The sequence below is a fragment of the Ciconia boyciana genome, chromosome 2 (assembly GCF_034638445.1).
Source record: "Ciconia boyciana chromosome 2, ASM3463844v1, whole genome shotgun sequence".
Classification (NCBI taxonomy): Eukaryota; Metazoa; Chordata; class Aves; order Ciconiiformes; family Ciconiidae; genus Ciconia; species Ciconia boyciana.
This window is the reverse complement of record NC_132935.1, coordinates 163638690-163656404: the sequence shown is the minus strand read 5'-3', so window position 1 is coordinate 163656404 and position 17715 is coordinate 163638690. Positions and strand designations below refer to the sequence as shown.

The 17715-nt window shown below is 38.3% G+C and overlaps 1 protein-coding gene across 16 annotated transcripts in view; it reads left to right on the top strand.

The window, feature by feature from the left end:
• Positions 1-17715, top strand: part of CTDSPL (CTD small phosphatase like) — an 87901-nt gene that overhangs the window by 42760 nt on the left and 27426 nt on the right. For 9 of the 16 annotated variants that reach the window (XM_072854812.1, XM_072854813.1, XM_072854802.1 and 6 more), the window contains exons 2-4: positions 5776-5930; positions 13179-13211; positions 16695-16748. In XM_072854812.1, the coding sequence (XP_072710913.1) occupies positions 5776-5930; positions 13179-13211; positions 16695-16748 (242 nt within the window). Of the gene's footprint in view, positions 1-5775; positions 5931-13178; positions 13212-14864; positions 14998-16694; positions 16749-17715 lie in introns of all 16 variants that reach the window. The other 7 variants (XM_072854806.1, XM_072854808.1, XM_072854815.1 and 4 more) reach the window with 3 other exon arrangements.

Here is a 17715-nt window from a genome sequence, read left to right as displayed (position 1 = left end):
CTTGAACCTCTCCCCAGGCTTAGTAATGCTGTGGGTTTGTTAGGACTTGCCAGAAGATCTCAATAAGCACAGTTCTGTGGATCATCTTTGACTTCCAGAAAGTTGCAGGCAATTCAAGAATTCACTTACCCACAAGGAGCGGGTAGCACACAAGTTACGAGCAGTGAGGCTTGTCATTAGAAACAGTGTAGGAGAGCATCTGGAAATTATAGGTGAGACTTTGCACTTTCAGATCGGGGGAATTCTGGACCAGAGGGACTTCCCTTCTGGCAGGGAGAGCTGTGTTCCTGTTTCTGACCCTGTCTGCAAATAATCTTTTAGAAGTTCAGATAATTTGGCAAAGTGCTTTGCTGAAAGCTCTTGCAGACCTCCATGAGATCCCTGGGGAAGAAGTTGCAAGGGATCTGTGCAGTCCGCTCTTCAGTGTAGTCTTAAGCTATATGGAAAAGGGAATAAGGAAATAAGGCGACAAAAATTGTAAGGGAACGGGTGTGTACTTGTTTGTGCAGGTATACGAATATGCGTGCGTATATGTGCATCTGTGTATAGATTTAAAGCTTAACTGTGAAGAGTTGTAGGAAGGCAACATGATTTTGAATGGCTGACCTCTAAAATAGTGGATGAAATTAAGTGTAGATACACGTGAAATTTTCTGCATGGGAAGAGATAAGAATTCTTGACTTGTATTTGCAGTAATGCCTGAAATACCTACTAATGAAGAGATCTCGGTGTTATAATAAGATCTTCTGAAAAATCACATTAGCCCAATGCTCGCTTGTAAAAAGCAAGTAAGTATTAGGAATTATTAGAAAAGTAAGAGAACAAAGCATTGTGTGGGTGTATAAATTCATGGTGCTCTCTCCTTTCATCCTGGATATTGTGTGTGATTCTAGTCCCCCTCCTCCTGCTCAAACATGTGAATTAGAGAAGGTACAAAGATAAGAAACAAGGAAGGTCAGAGTTATGACACAGCTAAAGTGTTGACTAAGCTGTGGACCTTCCTGCCCCAGGATACTTTTAGCACGAAAAGTTGGGGTAGGTTCAAAACGTGATGGGACAAAGCCACGAAAGAGGAATTAGTTGAGGACTGTAACATGCACAGTTGATGTCTTCAGGTAAGGAAGTCCTTAAACTGCAGTTATAATGCACCTGGGATGGTGTTAAGGGAAAGCATCGCTCCAGTCTTGCATTGTTCCTTTCTTCAACTTTTTTGCAGATACCTGCTGGTTACAGTCTTCTCTGCTTTCACGGATAACGTGCTTTCATATTGTGAAGTTATTTTGCCTGGGCTTTTTTGGTATGCAGTGTTTAATTGTTTGGTATGCAGTGTTTAAGATTGTAAAAGGTCACTTAAAGTTGTCTTCAGCATTCAGTGGTGATAGGGGTAACGAGTATAGTACTTCTGTGGATGCCGTAGGAAATCAGTTCCAGAAATCAAGGTTGTAACTCCCAAAAGATGGAGGGGAAAAAAAGAAAGTCTTCTAAATTCCATATGCTGGATGCTGCTCAGACGTGGAGTTTAGATAATTCAGTTTACCGCTCCAGTATCATTAGTGCCTGGTCTTACCTGTAGGCTTTTAAGGAACGCCGGGTTTTGTCCTCTGCAGTTTTTTTCTCTTTAAAATTTGCTGGCATCCAGAACACCTAAATTTATGGTAGTGATTCAATATTAATGCTTCTTTACATCTTCAGAGTTATAGTTGTTACCTGTATGTACTGTCAGCACTGTCAGCACAAGAAAAGCAAATCTAGCAAAGAGCACACCTCCTGTATTTGGTCCAGAATCACTAAGGAAGGAGAAACTATTTTCTGTGATGCACTGTCATAGCTGCTCAAAATGAGATACAGTGCAAATCTGTTCTACGTATGCAATACCTGTGTTTACTGCATGGCACGTAAAGCCACTTGAACTTCTCTTCCTTACTGCATCCGAAATTATAATTTATTAAGTCACGGTAGAGTCTCTATAACATATTATTAAAAAAAACCAGATATCTTTAAAATGATATCTAAATGAGTGGAAAGACCTATTTGAAACACCACTGCATTATGAATGGCAAAATTGCCAAGATTAAAAAGAACATGAAGGAATATTTTTCCTAGAACAAATATTTCACTAAGCAAATGTGAGTGGCCATTTGAAGTGCATAATTTGATCAAGGAAAACAAGAATTCTTATATGATTTGGACAAATCGGAAGCTTTTGTCTGAGACTTTTGAATGTTTATTTAGACTATTTACTCTGTTTACTGCCTCTTTCAGTCCTCTATGTAGAAAAGCTAGAAATGTTAGTTCCTAGAGTGGTTATGCTGTTCCTGTTGATCTGCTGTGCAGCCGAGGCTGTTACAAATTTCTGAATTTAAAAACGCTGCTGTAATTCATACCTGATTGAAAGGCTTGCTACAAACAGCAGCTCAGACCAGCAAGATACAAACAGACTGGAGGAATCACTAGAGATGAGGAGTTTGAGTGTCTCTTGGCCACACACATCTTTTTATAAAGCCGTAGCCATCGGAGCCCATGCAGCATCCCTGCTTTCCCTCTTCTCTGTTAAGTGCTGTAGTTGCTACTGGGCAGAATTTCTTTTGAAAATTTGGGACTTCATCCTGTAATCTGTTAATATGGCTCTTTGCGTGTCCGGACCAACCATGGTCTGTTCTTTAGCGTTATGAGGATTGGGGACGAACATGATGTGGTTTAGGTAAATTTTTGCCTTGCGTGCCGTTTGTATTCAATAATCTCCGAAAGACTAAGCTCAGAAGTACTCTGCAACATTTCTTATGCAAACATTTGGTAACTAGTTTTTCTTGCTTAACACTCTCACTTTTTATTAACTTTGTAGAAATGAATCCTGTGTTGGAGACCTACCTCAATTCCAGCCTAGAATATTAACTGGACTTTATTATAAAATGCAGTCTTGGCTTTGGGAGGACTATTTTATGCATAAAAATTGTTTGCAGGATGAAGTTTAATGTTATGTTCTTGTATCTTGCGAAGTCTAGGAAAAAGCAAAAGCTTCTGATAAATGCTGTGTAAGAGCATTTTGATTTTAAGCATTCAAATTTTATTATTTGCTGTCATATTTTTAAGTAGAGGCTGAAAACAAAATACAAATTATTAGGAGGGTTTCTGTGGCACTAGCTGCAGGGAACAGGACACACAGCATTGTGCTTCCCGTTCGAATTTTGGCGTGATTCAGGGTTTACGGTCACAAAGGGGTTCTCCTTTGTCCGGATGATATTGCAACAAACTTGCTTGTGCCTGCGATACAGACTTTCTTCAGTGCTGTTTTGAAAGTCTTTCATAGCTGCCTAGGCATCCTTTGGGGATTTCTGAAGCATGTTTCTGCAAATTTGTTGCAAACGGAATATGTCATTTTGAGAATGAGCCTTTTACTGTAACATATACCACCAATGGCTAGAGTTTTGCATATGTTTTCTGTTTAACTGGAGTATTGAAAAGCAGTGATTAGATTGGTTTCAGTTTACGAGTGTCTTTAATGAAACACTTCCTTAAACACACAGACACACACAAATCTGTGCACAATTCTGACTTTATTCTGTTATCTGAGCACTTCTCAAATGGTGAAAGCTTATAAAACCCATCTCGTTTTTGATACTGGTACACTTTCCTCTTAGTAGCAATTAATAACTAAACCTGAGCATTGCTCACTCCCTTAAGGCGGAAGAATATTTTAGCAAATATGGAAATGCATACTATATGGAGAACTGAATATTACTGTTGGACCTGTTAGACACCTTGCAAGTGCTTTGAGAGGAGAAAATACTGATGTCTAGCTTATGCTGACTATTCAAAATCAGAAGATTTTTGTTTCTACTTTCAGAGAGTACTTGAAAGTTCACTCAAAATCAGCACTGTGAGGCTTTCTTGCCAAAGCACACGCATGTACCTGCACACCTTCTGACTTTGGAGTGCGATGGTATCCCTTAATCCTTCCACAGGAGAGTTGTTCTGTTTCATACAAAACTTCTCCCACTGAAATTTTTCTTTTTGTGTTAGTAATTGTATTATTTATGTTGCCAGTTGCCTTGATTGCACTTGATATATTTGTAATACCAGGAGGAAGGTAGATGTCTGTGGCAGTTCCCTAATAATTTGAGAGAGGAGGAAAGATGAGGAGTTATACATTGATGTGTGTAATGGGACTTAGAATTTCACTTGGCCTCTAACTTTGAGTTGGGGGACTGTTTTGTTCCTTATAATGCAGAATGTAAATAAACTATGTAGTGCGTGGATGGCTATTAATCTGCTTGGTGCTACAACTTCCATAGCATCCTTTTTTTCTTGGTGTAATCCACCTTTTAAAGTTTGCTAGATGCGCTGCTGCATAGCTGTGAAAAAAGAATAAAAAATACCTTGTTCGGGCTTGTTTGCATATATTTTAAATGAAATCATTTGTTGACTCTGAAAAGGAAGCTATTAATCTCTGTAGTCTAAGCTATTCCTCTGCTCAGTGGAGAAGGTAAGTTGGTCCTGGCTAAGGCAAAGCAGTACAGCAGAGGGGAGTGCTTGTCTGGCATGGGGTGCATGGTGTTCAGTTTTGCACGGTGTTCACGGTAATAGTTGTGGGAAAGCAGTTATTTACAAGATGCACATCACATGGTTGTCTCGTGTTACCGTGTGATGTTAACAAGTTGAGTATCGATAGCATTCAGTACCGTATGTTGCAGTGATATAGATAAACATCAAAGAAAAAGGGCTGTGCAAAAGGCACAAGATGAAAAGGGTGCACCTGCCTGTCCCTGCCCTGGAAGAGTGCTAAATCTGTTGGGTATTGCACTCTGATGTAGGAAACAAAAATACTTCTAGCTAATGATAGATCATTAAAATATTTGGTGATCAAATTGAGTATTACTTACAATGTTTTTTAAGTAATACTAAAACTTTTTTCCAAATCAATTTTATTTTAATGTGTTTTCAAGATCTAATTTTGGGGATTTTGGATTGTAGGGAAATCACTAGATACCTTATGTGCGTTTCTTTTCTCCAAACTGTTGCTTTTATCTATGGTTTTTAGTCTTTAAAAATGCTACACTTCCTTTCATTGAGTTGTATGTAACTTTTTACTGGTTTGGTTGGGTTTTTTATCCTGGGAGATGAATAACAAAGTTGAAAACAAAGGCCAGGATTCCTATTTTAGTAACGCCCTCTCCAGACTTGTTCCTGCAGCCAGTGTTGCAGCTCACAGTGCTGCCTCTGTGTCCTTTGTCCTCCAGCAACGCTGTCAACCAGTAACAGAGGAAGCTCAGAAACATCGCAGAATTTTTTCTGACCCTTGCAGGCGTTTAAATATTCCACACATGATTGTGTATTTGGCTAGAGAATATGCCCAGGCATCAGTAGGCATTTATTGCGTCTCTTCTGTTTTAGATCAGTCCTGTTTGCTTCCTCAGTCCAGAGACCTATTTTAGCAGCAAGTTACTTCACATGATTTACAGTATGTACTTTGGGTATTTCTAGGAAAACTCTCAATGTAGTGTCTTAGTATGGCAAGATCTTTGATTGTGCAGAGGTCCAGGTTGGTTAGTAATAGGCTAACGTCACCATGTGAGTTTGACAAGGCAAAAATGTGTTGAAATGGAAGGAAGGGGGTCTCAATATGATGGAAAACCTCTGTGAAGTTATCTTAAGACTTGAGAAGGGCTTCTGAGGTAATAACTATGCATCTTAAGTTCAATCACTGTTGCGTGGAAAACTAGGTCTGTGCTACATGAATTTATTTTTCTGCTCTTTTTGTTTTTTTTTTTTTCCTAGTGTCCCAATGTAATATCAGCTTGAAGAAGCAGAGGAGTCGAAGTATCTTTAGCACCTTATTCTGCTGCTTTCGTGACTACAATGTCGAACCACCATCTACCAATAGCACCAGTGCTCTTCCTCCTTTGGTGGAGGAGAATGGAGGACTTCAGAAGGTCAGGCTTTTATCTTACTTTGCTGTCATATGGGTCTTTTGTAACCAGGGTTTAACTCTGCTCTTCTGAAGGTTTGTCTTAGTAGGTTTCCCTCATGGGGAACATGTTATGAGTTACAGAAAAAATTACTGTTTTGATGGTGAATTGCTAATACTATCTATTCAGCTGCAATTTAAAACTAACTTTTCTGTGAAGGGTATTGGCACTATACTTTTTTTATAAGCAAACAACATTTAAAAACTGAGTAAGACACTAAAAAAATGTGGAATTCTCATAAAACTTCAGATGCAGAGTTGTCTCTAGCTTTGGTTCTCTTTCCCAACTAGAACAAGGTTAAAATGTGTCCGCTGGGGCGTAGTGGACCCTCTTTGAATGTCAGTTGAAAGGGTTTTCAGTGACATAAGAACAGTTCAAAAAGGGGGAGAACCATAATTGTTTGGACTTTTTTTCTAACCGGTTCACCTATATTAATGCGCAGTGAGTCCAGAGGTATTGGCTTTTGGCCATTTTTCCAGGTTATTAAGTTTTGTTTACGTAATAAGTCAAACTAATTGATATAAACTTTGAGCACTTCAAAGCATTGTATGTAACAGCAGCATGTTACTTTCTTTGAGTTCTAGTAATTATATTGCTTTGCCACATTCATAAAATCACAACACAAATGATTTTATATGTTCCTTTTAAATCTGGTAATACAGAGCGTTTGCATTAAGAACTGAAGAATTTCAGTTCAATATAGCAAACATAGGAAACAGCTTTTCCATACCATGTTGTTTTTCAGCACTCTCAAAACTCCACTAGTGCTATACTCTTAATTGAAACACCATTCCCTTCACACTTTTCCAGGACTTTAAGAGACTGCAAATATAAGGTGTATCCATAATGTGGAATAATAGCAGAAATTGAGATGTTTCTATCTTTTCACCTTTCTGCTCTTCACACTAATTTTTCATATTTGATGCAGATAATTTCTCCTCTGCCTTGTCCAGTCCATTTTATTTTGGTTTGAATTTTGCTGGTTATGTTTGAATTCTGAAAGGCTCAGGAGAAAGAGCAGAGGAGCTGTTTGGTGGGAGAGAGGAAAGGAAAGCAAATTAGAGCGATGGAGACTAAGAATACTTGTGGAGGTAAAGTCTGAACTGCAGCAGTTCATGCTGAAATTGGTCACGCAGAGGTAAAGTGCACTGAAAATTCTTCTGCCAAGAGGAGGAATTATGTGTATTTTTAGACTTCTTTTGCTGGCCAAGGTACATTTTGACTGAAATGAGGGAAATGTAGCTTGGATGTGCTGAAGGGAAAGCTGAGTAGCGTGTAGCATGTATGCGCACGCTCACCTGAAAAGCAAAAGGAATAGGAAACTAGTAAAATTTCCATTTCCACTATGCCAGGGAATGGAAAGGAGGCAGAGGTGAGGCTACCAGCAAAGTTACAAATGAGAGAAAATGAGAGTTTACTAGAAAGAAAAACATAAAGAAAAAAAAAAGTGTGTTTTTTCTATAGAAAATGTGAATTAAAATGGTCTGGAGTCAGTAGTTTTCAGACTGCGTTTTGTAAAATTATTATTAACTTCTTTCTAAATATATCTTATGCCTTGAGCGAGTGATTGCATGTAAGTTCACACACATTTCCATCATCACTCTGTGCTGCCTTAGTGAACAGTTTTGGAGTTCTGCAATGCTTGTACACAAGCCCAAGACCCAAATCACAGAATTCATAGCGTTACCAGACTACAGCTTAATTGAGTAAAAGACTTCAAGAAATATGTTAAAAATATTTATTAAAGAGTGCCCTTTCTTCAAACAGAGTGAAATGCACTCAGATGCGTACAGATCTTTGTAGAAGAAATCAAGTATGGCTAAGCTTTTGGGTAGTTCTTAAGTGAGTGCAAATGAGTTTGTAACATTTCTATTTTAAATGCAGTATTGAAGACTAATAAGCTTTCTATGTGTTCTTATATGTTGTTCTTATTTTCAGTGCTAACATGGTTAGTGTAAGTAGGAAATTCTTTTAAAGAAAGGAAAACAGCATTGAAGACTTGGATACATTTGAATATCGTTATTCTGTCAGGCTAGTGTTTTTTCCAGGAGAGCTGTGTTTTAGAACTGTGCAGGCAGGTTGGATTTGACCGAGTTACACTGAGCGTCTTGTCTAGTTTCGGAAGTGTAAGTAAGTTGCGGGAAATTATGTGCAACAGTGGGCCTCAGTTTCTAAATTGGTGAAATGAAATGTCCAGGAATGACAAAATTACCTGTTTAGGAAGTAAAAGAAAGCCTGACAACACACTGCTTAAACTCCTCTGCAGTTTAATTAAAGCTTTTGTTACATTAATCTGCCTGCCAGCTCAAGAATGGTTTAAATTCCGTTGAGCTGCTGTTCAAATGGTCACTTACAAAAGAGATAGCAGATATAAGTATGTTGTATTAATTATTTATCGCATCACAGGTGACCTCTGATCATGGCCCAGTCAGTTCATGTGTTGTGACCCTTTCCTTCAAAAATGGAAAAAGAAAATTGCACAATAATGTTAAATAGTTACTATTAGAAACTAGTATAAAATGGCTTGGATGTACTTTCCTTCTGTCTTTACTGTTCAGTAGAGTTGTTACATGAAAACTGGTAATAAAGACTTCAGAGGAAGGAAAGGAACAGAGAAAGCTTCTGCTGGTTTCACAGGAATTCAGTGTTTGTTCTATGTTGCTTCTGGCATATTCTTGAAGTTGCTGTGACAAGCTAACCTCATTCTAATTAGGAGTGTCGATTCTTTCAATGCTAACCTGTTGTAAAGGAGGGAAAGTGGAGAAGAGTATTTTATACAGTAATTGAAAACACAGTTCTGAAATTTTGTTCAGAGTAATTGTGTTGTGTAAGTTAATTTTTTTAAATTATTTTGCTGTATTAGAAAAAATGAAATCAGTGCTTCAAATGAAATCAGTGCTTCATTTAGTATTTTACCAAATGATGTGACTTGATTATGCTTGGCAAGTCAAGTGTCATGTCACTTCTTCATAGGATTGGAAGAAACACCAAACTGAGCATGGTTTTGAATAAACAGGGTTTTTCAGCACTGACTTCTATTCCATTAGGGGAAAAAGCCCAAAAACTTCTTTAAAGTATTGAGTTCACTTTTAAACCTTCTACTCACAGAGCAGCTGCTTGTCCAAGTGTGACTCTAATACTGGTAATGAATGATCCGTTCTGTCTCTAAAGTTTCAATACAACATTTTTCAATAATAACTTGTATTTACTGAAACTATTCTATATTTGTTTTTCTTAAAATGTGACAGCTTTTTAGTGCAGTGCAAAGATATTCTAAGACATAATATCTGTTACAGTGGGTGTATCAGCCTGTCTACAGCTTGGATGCCGAGCCAGATGTGTCACTGGGAGCACACAATGTTCAGCCTCATGAAATCCTTGCTAATTTTTTCTTGCCTCCTCAGCAGCAGGCAGCTCACCAAGACCTTCCAGCCAGTTTTTTTAGGGTCCAGAGTGTTGAGAGAGGGAAGTGTTTTTTTTCTTCTGAATAAATTCACATCTCAAATTCTGTTCTTGAATTAGCAACTTGACTTAATTTGTGTATTTTCTGGGCATGCTTCTCAGTGTAAGGTTTTTGGTTTGGGTTTTTTGGGGGTTTGTTTGTTTGTTTTTCTGGGTAAGTTTGTTACCTGAGTTTGAAGTGTTTGCAGATAACAGAATTCATCTGCAGGCTTCAGGAAGGGTTCTAGGTAGAGAAAGGTGAGAAAAGCTAGTTGCAAACTGCCTATCTCTTCCCTTCACCTTCAGTCGTGGTGGGTGAGGGAGCTCTGACAAGTCTGTCAGCACTTCACCATTTCACTTACAACCCACTTCCACTAGAGTCATCTCTGCTTTTGTTTCACGGTTAGATCCAGATCAGGCAGATGGCTTGTGTTCAACAAGATGAAACATGAATGAGGAAAGGGTTTTTTTATACTTGTTGGATTAGACGAGAAGGTCTTGATCCACACTCAACAGGGAAGAAGACAGAATTAGAAGAAGGTTTATTCTGGGGGCAGCAGCTGCCCCCACTGCTTTCCCTGGAACAGGAATGAAGCCAGAAAGGTCAAGTCCTTGAATTTCCACCTCACCCGTCCTAACCACTACAGAGTTAGATCTCCTCCTCCCCACTGTGTTCTGCTGCACGCTGCTGTCATCTCCAAGGTGATGCTGGAAAGCTCTTTTGATGACCTGTTGTCATGTCTCGAACACTCTTGTCTGCTTCAGGGATCTCTATTTATAACACAGCTGAAAGTGCAGGGGAAGGGATCTTCTCTATCCAATGTGAATATGGTTCACCAGAGTGAGAAAAATGGCTTGTAGGGAGCACGTTCTTGAGGTCAAAAGTAGTATCTCTTCATGCAAGAGACACAGAGGAGCCACATGAGCATGGACTTTTTGATGGGGAGTCTATTAACAGCGTGCTTTCCAAACAGATGTGGAAACCAGTCTTGCTCCCCAGCATGGAGGAAGATAAGTGAGACTAACATAAGTAATAGTACTCTTCCTCCTGCTTAACCTTTGCTGATCAGAGCAAGAAAATTCCTAGTGTTTGGTTCTGTTGGTTACCATCAGCATGTGGTATGGTAGGTCTATTTAGGGAAAAAACCCCTCGCATAGCTATGTTTGGTTCCTCTGTCTCTGCCTACTCATTCTGACCTTCTTTGCCTCCCCAAAAGGTCTTCTATATTAAGAGACAAAGCTCGATAGTCCAAGTCAATGAAAGAGTCAAATAGCTACTATATTATTGGTTTTAAAGAACCTATCACAGTCTAGTATAAGCTTTGTGTTAAAGAAATGAATATGATAAATCTGTTCTTTTGATCAGCTGCTGCTTCTTTTAAGGGGTTATTCTTTAAAATGAAACAGCTCCTTATCTTTAAATACAGTCTGTTCTCAAAAAAGCAAAATAGTGTCATCTGTCACTTGATGCTCATTGATCCTGTACACGACCATAGACAGACAACATTAATGAACGGATGCAGTACTGAAAATCTTGCATCTCTCAGACTAAAATTACATAGCTAAGGGAAAAGGTAGGATTTATCGTTTCATCTGTATATATCACAGTATGAAAAAAAACCTGATTTCAGTGGCTGGACAAATCAGTTCCTGGGTTATCTTAGTGATACAATGGGGAAATTTTGGCATTCCAGGAACAGCTTTGTCCTGTTACTAGTATCAGGAGCTCGTGGAAAGACTTCAACAAATGCAGTCATCTGTCATCTATTTCAAACGATAGCGTTATGACCTACTTCCCTTCCTGTTCCAAGGCATCAGGAAATGAGGCAGGACACTTTTAAAAAGTTTCCCATAGCAGGCTTGTTTTTAAAAAGCGTTCTACTGTTCATGAACACTTATGCTTCACCAGCAGACTCTTGCATTTATCTTTCTGCTTGTTTTTCCAGTTGTCATCGTTACCATTTTGATTTTTACATAGGTACTTTTAGGGTTCCTCTTGGGAAATTTGCTTATTTTCCTTCTTTTTTGATTTAAGAAATTCTGCAAGAAAAACAAAGCAAATGGTAATGCAAGTTCTTTAGCAACTTAGGTTCTGGATTCCCATGAAAGTCAGGCTTAACAGTAATACCGTGGGGTGCAGCTCTTGCTTCAAGAGATTGCCAAAGCAAAAAGCAAGTTACGCCACGGGGAGCGTCTCTTGAAGTCTAGACCAGACGTGTTACACAGCTGTATTTGTGTCCAAGAGTAAGATAATCTTGTACTGTAAGTGTGGATATGCCTCTACCTCACATACACTGTTTTCATATACAGAAGAGGAGCTCCAGTTGCATTTTATTCTCTACCAGTGAATGCAAAATTGCCTTTAAAAACAAAACAAAACACGGCTTTGCAATCTGTGCTCTGCCTGTGTAACCATATCCTTGATAACAGTTTGATCACAGGCCAGCTGATCTGACTGGCACCTACTCAGATTCACTCCTTTCTCAAATGGCCCACAAACTTCAGATGACGTTCCCCTAACAGGACATTAAGATGCTGAATTTTTTTTTCTTTTCTTTTTGCCATTATTGTGAGGAAAACTTGGATTCTTGCCAGGTTTTGTGTGTGTTTTGTTTTTATAGAAATCAGATCCTTTTTACTAAAGCAAACTTCTGGATAGTTGATGGTAGTTGCTGTTCTCTAGCTGCTTCATCAACTTCTCTGGATTTTGGTCAGACTTCAGTAAAAATTTCTGCTGTTGTAGCAATAAAGAGAGGTCTTTAAAAATAATGTTGAATTACTTTTGTTTGTCAGTGATGTGTCAACACTATGTTAGACTCCAAAACAAGTGAGCACAAGACTTTCTCAGCTGGAAGAGGATGTTCTAATGTTGAAAACAGCTCTTTCAATAGATAGTCAATCTGCTGGTAGTCAGAGCCTGTGTTGTCCAAGTAATTAAAGAATAAAATAATCTACCTAAGCAACATCTGTGCTAGAAGGGTCAGCTGCTTTTTTTTTTACCAGAAAACAAATATTTGGTTTTGACAGATTAGAAAGATTAGAAAATACAGTTCCTACTTCCCAAAATGTCTTACATATTGAGTTGGCGACCCTGTGACCAGTCTATCTCCATTTAGAAGCTGTAAATGGAAGTGTCTCTGTCTCTGTATGTCAGGTCCCAGGATAAGAAGAAAAGGTCAAGTTGGCCAAAGACTATCTTGCCTTCTCCCAAGTACAATACAAAAATGAGACCATGGGAAGAGCACTGATACAGTTGCCTCTACCTGGGTGAAGAAAGTGGGATTCCTTGGATGGGTTTATCATCATCATGTCCATCTTGGGCATTTTGCTGTTGCCTAAGTGAAAATGGTATTTTTTCTGAGGCAGTTGTCTCAAGTGAAGTTAACTTCAAGGAGTGGGCTTCTGCCCTGCTACCAAGGTCTGGCTGAGCCTCTTGTTGCTGCAGTGAAAATAGACAAATATACTCATTAGTAGATCTCAAAGCTGGAAAAGTTACAGTAAATACAGGTACTTCCTTATTATCATCTCTTATTAATCATAGCATGGGTTTTACCAGTCTAGTCTCCTAAAAATCATAAATGCTGATATACTAACTGATCATTTCAGCAACTAAAATGCAAGATCCTGTTTTTTATTTTTTTTTTACCCTGTTCCTTGAATACTTTGAACTTTTGGTTTAAAATGTTTGAGTGCTACATTTACTGCTTCAGACCTTTGTTCTACCCTTTAAAAGCCATTACCCTTACAGTGATTTTTTTTCTTTTTCCCCAGGGTGACCAGATGCAGGTCATGCCTATACCAAGTGTATGTATTTTTATCCCTTTTTCTTTTAATAATTTTCATAACTTTTGCTTTGATTCATCTTACGTTGCAGTCTAACAGGTCTGTTTTGTGTTGCATGTTAACAAAAGGATTTTATGTTCTGTCTGCAATGTTGTATACTCAGAGATGAATTGAACTGCACGTGTTGTACAGGGACTAAAAGAAGAGTTTGGGTTTTACGTGGTTTTCATCTTGCATCTCAGTTAAATTCGTTTCTGAATTTTTATCATTTTGAAAATGCGTGAAGTAGTCTGAAAGTTGAAGTTACTTATTTTAATAGAGACAAAAGGTGACTCTTCGCTATGTGGGACACAGTTACAAAAACCTTTTCCTCTAATTTTTCCCTATATTCCAGTTCAAAAAGAGTTAGAAACTACATAATTTGTTTGAAACAAGCCGCTTTAGGAAAACAAAGAGTATACTGACCATAGCTGCATTACTGCACTCACTTGAGATGATGCTCTCAGTATCAGCTGCTGTTTTATGGGCCTTAATATTTCTGCTTGTCTTCCCTGGATTAAACTTGGAATGCCATTTAGCATCTGAATTATTTTTCAAAACTAAATAAAAGGAAGGGACAAAAAAAAGTTCTTCAAACTGAAGCTTTGAATTTAATAAAGTTTAACCTTTTTTGGTCAAAAAGCTGTTCTTTTTCTGCTTGTTTTTCATGTGGATGGAGACTTAGACTTTTTAAATCTGGAAATAGGTTTTTTTGAGCACCTTTGCTGTTTATAATACTTTATTATTGCAGAATTTTCCAGGAAATAGCAGTACTAATGTGTGCAGTTACTGACACAGCCCTCTTTCTTGAGAGATTTGGTAGCCCCTAAAGACCTGAATATTCCCCAAGATAGCATTTTTTTCCTCTTTCCCTTCCTTCTCATGTAGCCCAACGTTACAAGACGTGCAAGAACCCTGTCCATGCTGCAGTGCAGTAGTGTCAGGAGATTGCTATAACTGTGCAGATCACTTCCCTCCTTCACCACTTTTTCTTGGATTTAAGAACTGTTAGAAATTACTCTTTATTGCTTACCTGTTATTTATAATATGAAATTACTTCTAATATGGCTCATGCATATGTTTGCATGTATGTGTGTATGTATACACACACATGTACATGCATGTAATTTGTATATATGCAAGTCTGGGAATAGAAGACTTTGGATGTATGAAAATACTGATTTCTAAATTACTTTTCCTTTTACATACCTGCCAGATTCTGTTTGGTGACTGTAGTTGCTCTACTAGCAGTCATTTGAACATAAAACATGTTCTGTCTGTGCTCCGACCTGGAATAAAATTTTGCCTAAGAGTGAGCATAGATATTAATGAAATAAGAATTCAAACAGAACAAAATTTTGAAATGACAAATGAGTACAGCGTTGTCAGGCACAAACACAAAATGAGATACTTTGCTAGAACACCATCTTTGTGATGTTAAAGCAGTGCTCTGTTAGATTTGGGTAGTGGTAGGAAAATGAATGATTCAAGAAGGGGTTGGGTTGGTTGGTTTTTGGTAGCTCAACTGTAATTCTGCTGACCTATATTCCCAGCACTTTAATAAGGCAGTAAAATTAACTTTGCAGTCATGACGTAGAGCAGGTGACTTTAAACACACTCGTTCCTCTGATCCAGTGCCATCCGATGCCTTCTTCCAGCAGGACATGCAAGTGTTGTCAAGCAACCATCGCCCGCAGGCAGTTGTGTGACATTTACGATCCGAGTATCGGAGTGCTTCTCGCTGTCCAACAGAAGCCAGCGAGCATTAGTACGTAATAGTCTAAATAAAGACAGAAGTGAACTGCGTATGGAGAAAGTGGTAGGAATGTAGATGCAAAGCCAACATTATATTTGAAAAATGCCTAAAATTAAAGCCATCCTTTTTGCCAGTCTTACAAGGGCTGTTTGTCCTGAGCACTGAAGCCCAGAGGTTCACTCTGACACAACTCTTAACCATGTAATTAAGACCCATTAAGGCAGAAATTCATGATGCTCTGCTACATAGGGTCATGCATGAGAAACAGACTGTTTGAACTGTATGTATTGTACATACCAGGAGAAGAATCTTCTGAACAGATAGAGTGAGCTTGGTCACAATTAAATTGGACGTTTACTTTTTATGGGGCTCATTGCAAATGTAATCATTTCAAGTGTTTAGAGAATTCCTTAGTGACTCTGAAAAGAGCACTGCCTGCTTCCTACTCATTAAACTTTCGAGTTTGAAGCCCTCAGTCAAAATATGAGGTTTTCTGGAGCTTTATCATGCGTGTATAAAATCTGGCAGTCTGCTGAGGTCACCTGTTTGAAAACTTTAGTTGCTTTAGGTACATATGTGCAATATCAGTGAAGTATATCTTCTGCTGAATCAGATTTTTTCCTGTATTAATTGCACTTAATTAAAAAACTTGAATTAATATGAATTTTCACTTGGTTATTGATAGAGATAACTGCTAAGCAAGAAGCATTCCAGCTTCAAGTTAGGTTCTTCAGAAAATAGAAACAGTGCGACTTTGTTTTTTTAAAGGTGAACTTTATCCTGTTTGTATCTTGTATTCTGAAACTGTTTCCAGATGAGGCATAGATTAAACAGCAGCGTAATTTATTTTTTCCTAATATTGCAAAATGATTTATTTTTAGGGCTGAAATAAACACACACAAAATTAGAAAAAACAGTACCAGCTGACACTTCATGATAGACCTGACTTAAAAATATATTAAGTGTAGCTCAGGACGCCTGTGCTTTCATGGATTTTTCTCAGCTTTGTCTGGAAAGGAATATGGTAGAGAAATCGAAGTAGACCCATAGCAACTTCAGCACTTGTTTTATTCTCTTGAATGAAAAGGTAGATGGAAATGCAAAGCCATACTCATGCACCTGCTTAAAATGAGTGGGAGTGTCCATTGCTTTTGTTCAATTTAAAATCCTAGTATTAAGGCGTGGTACCAAAAGTAGTCCTCAGAATCCCTGCAGAAGTTAAATCTTAGCATTGGGATATTGGCTTTTCACTTGTCCTCACCTACGTTTAGACAACTTCTTGTTACAACTTTTTCTAGAAGAAATTTTGTGAACTGGCTGTTTCATAACTGGAGCTAGCGTCTTTTGGCAGCTGTGTTTTAAGTGGGAATAATTTATCTTCTATTAGAGTATTTATGCGCATAACTGCTGGGAGAAGCTGTTAGCTACGTAGAGTGCAACCAGAAGTGTGAATTGAAGGGAACATGAACAGCAAATTAATGTGCTGTGCTTACGCTAGACAACGTTTCCAGTATACAAAGGAAGGGGTTATTAATTCTGATACTTGTCTCTGTGGGAAATCTGGGCTTACAGGGAAGAAAAGTTATGGTGGTTTTATGCAGTAAATTTCTGAAAGGTTTGCGTTGACCAGCTGTTTATGCTTCAGCCAAAAGTCCTGTTTTCTTGCTGCCACCACCACCACCACCCCCTTTTTTTTTTTTCCTCCTTAGGGAATATACTATTTCCACGGGACTGAAGCAGCGCAGCAGTCGTTTCACTACAAGGTCTGTTAAGCTGATCAGCCATGAGACCTGGCTGGAATGCATAAATCCCAAACAGTGACTAGTTTAAAAGCTTTAACTTGCATACAATTTATGTCTTGTTTTAATTGAAGACCAGCTAGGACTTATAGTACTGAGATACTTCATGTTATTTTTCTACTGAGTTCTGTGGAAGTCTGCAGTCTTTCGGACAGTATTGCATAGTAAATATGAGTTGCTGTTAGCCACAATTAAATACTCTTAATCATCTTGGATATCTTTAAAACTATTTTGTTTTAAAAAAAATTTTTTTCAAAGATCCATAACTATTTGATATTAACTGTGATGGAAATCTGGTAATTACAACTCTTCTTGGGTATGTCTCCATTAGTGAGGAAATTAAAATACAATATTGAGTAATGCTTGTTTCTGCCTAAAAGCTTTGCTACTCTTGGCATGTGAAAATTGCTTTAGATTAGAAAGCTTGAATGGCGAAAAATGGACTGATATCCTGTGTACAAATCCTTTAAGTTCCTAAAGCCTCAAAAATGTGATCCTTGCTCTAGAGTCCTACGCTAGATGTTTAGCAGTCTCGCAACTTGTAGTGCCTTTGGCTTCAGAATAGTTTCCTTCTCCCTGTTAGATTATCAGGTGGCAAATGTGTTTTGAAAGTTGAGGGCAACAGAGATACAAGTTTTGAAAAGGAAAATTTGTTTCTTCTGATCTTCAAATGTGCAAAGTGTTGACCTGGTGTCTTTGAAAACAGGATCAGATTGAATTCAAGAGGCCAAAGCTTGTGGAAAGGTTGGTGTGCCCTAGTGGGAGACTTTCCCCAGGAAAAACTTGGAGTGTAGTCTTGTTAGATAAAGTTAGGTCAATAATTACATGTTATGTCCTAAGGCAATACGGAAAAGGGAGAGAAACTCTAGCAGTAGCCAGCATATCTGTGTAGATACCGCAGGTGAGCTTGTTCATCTCCGAGCCATGGCTT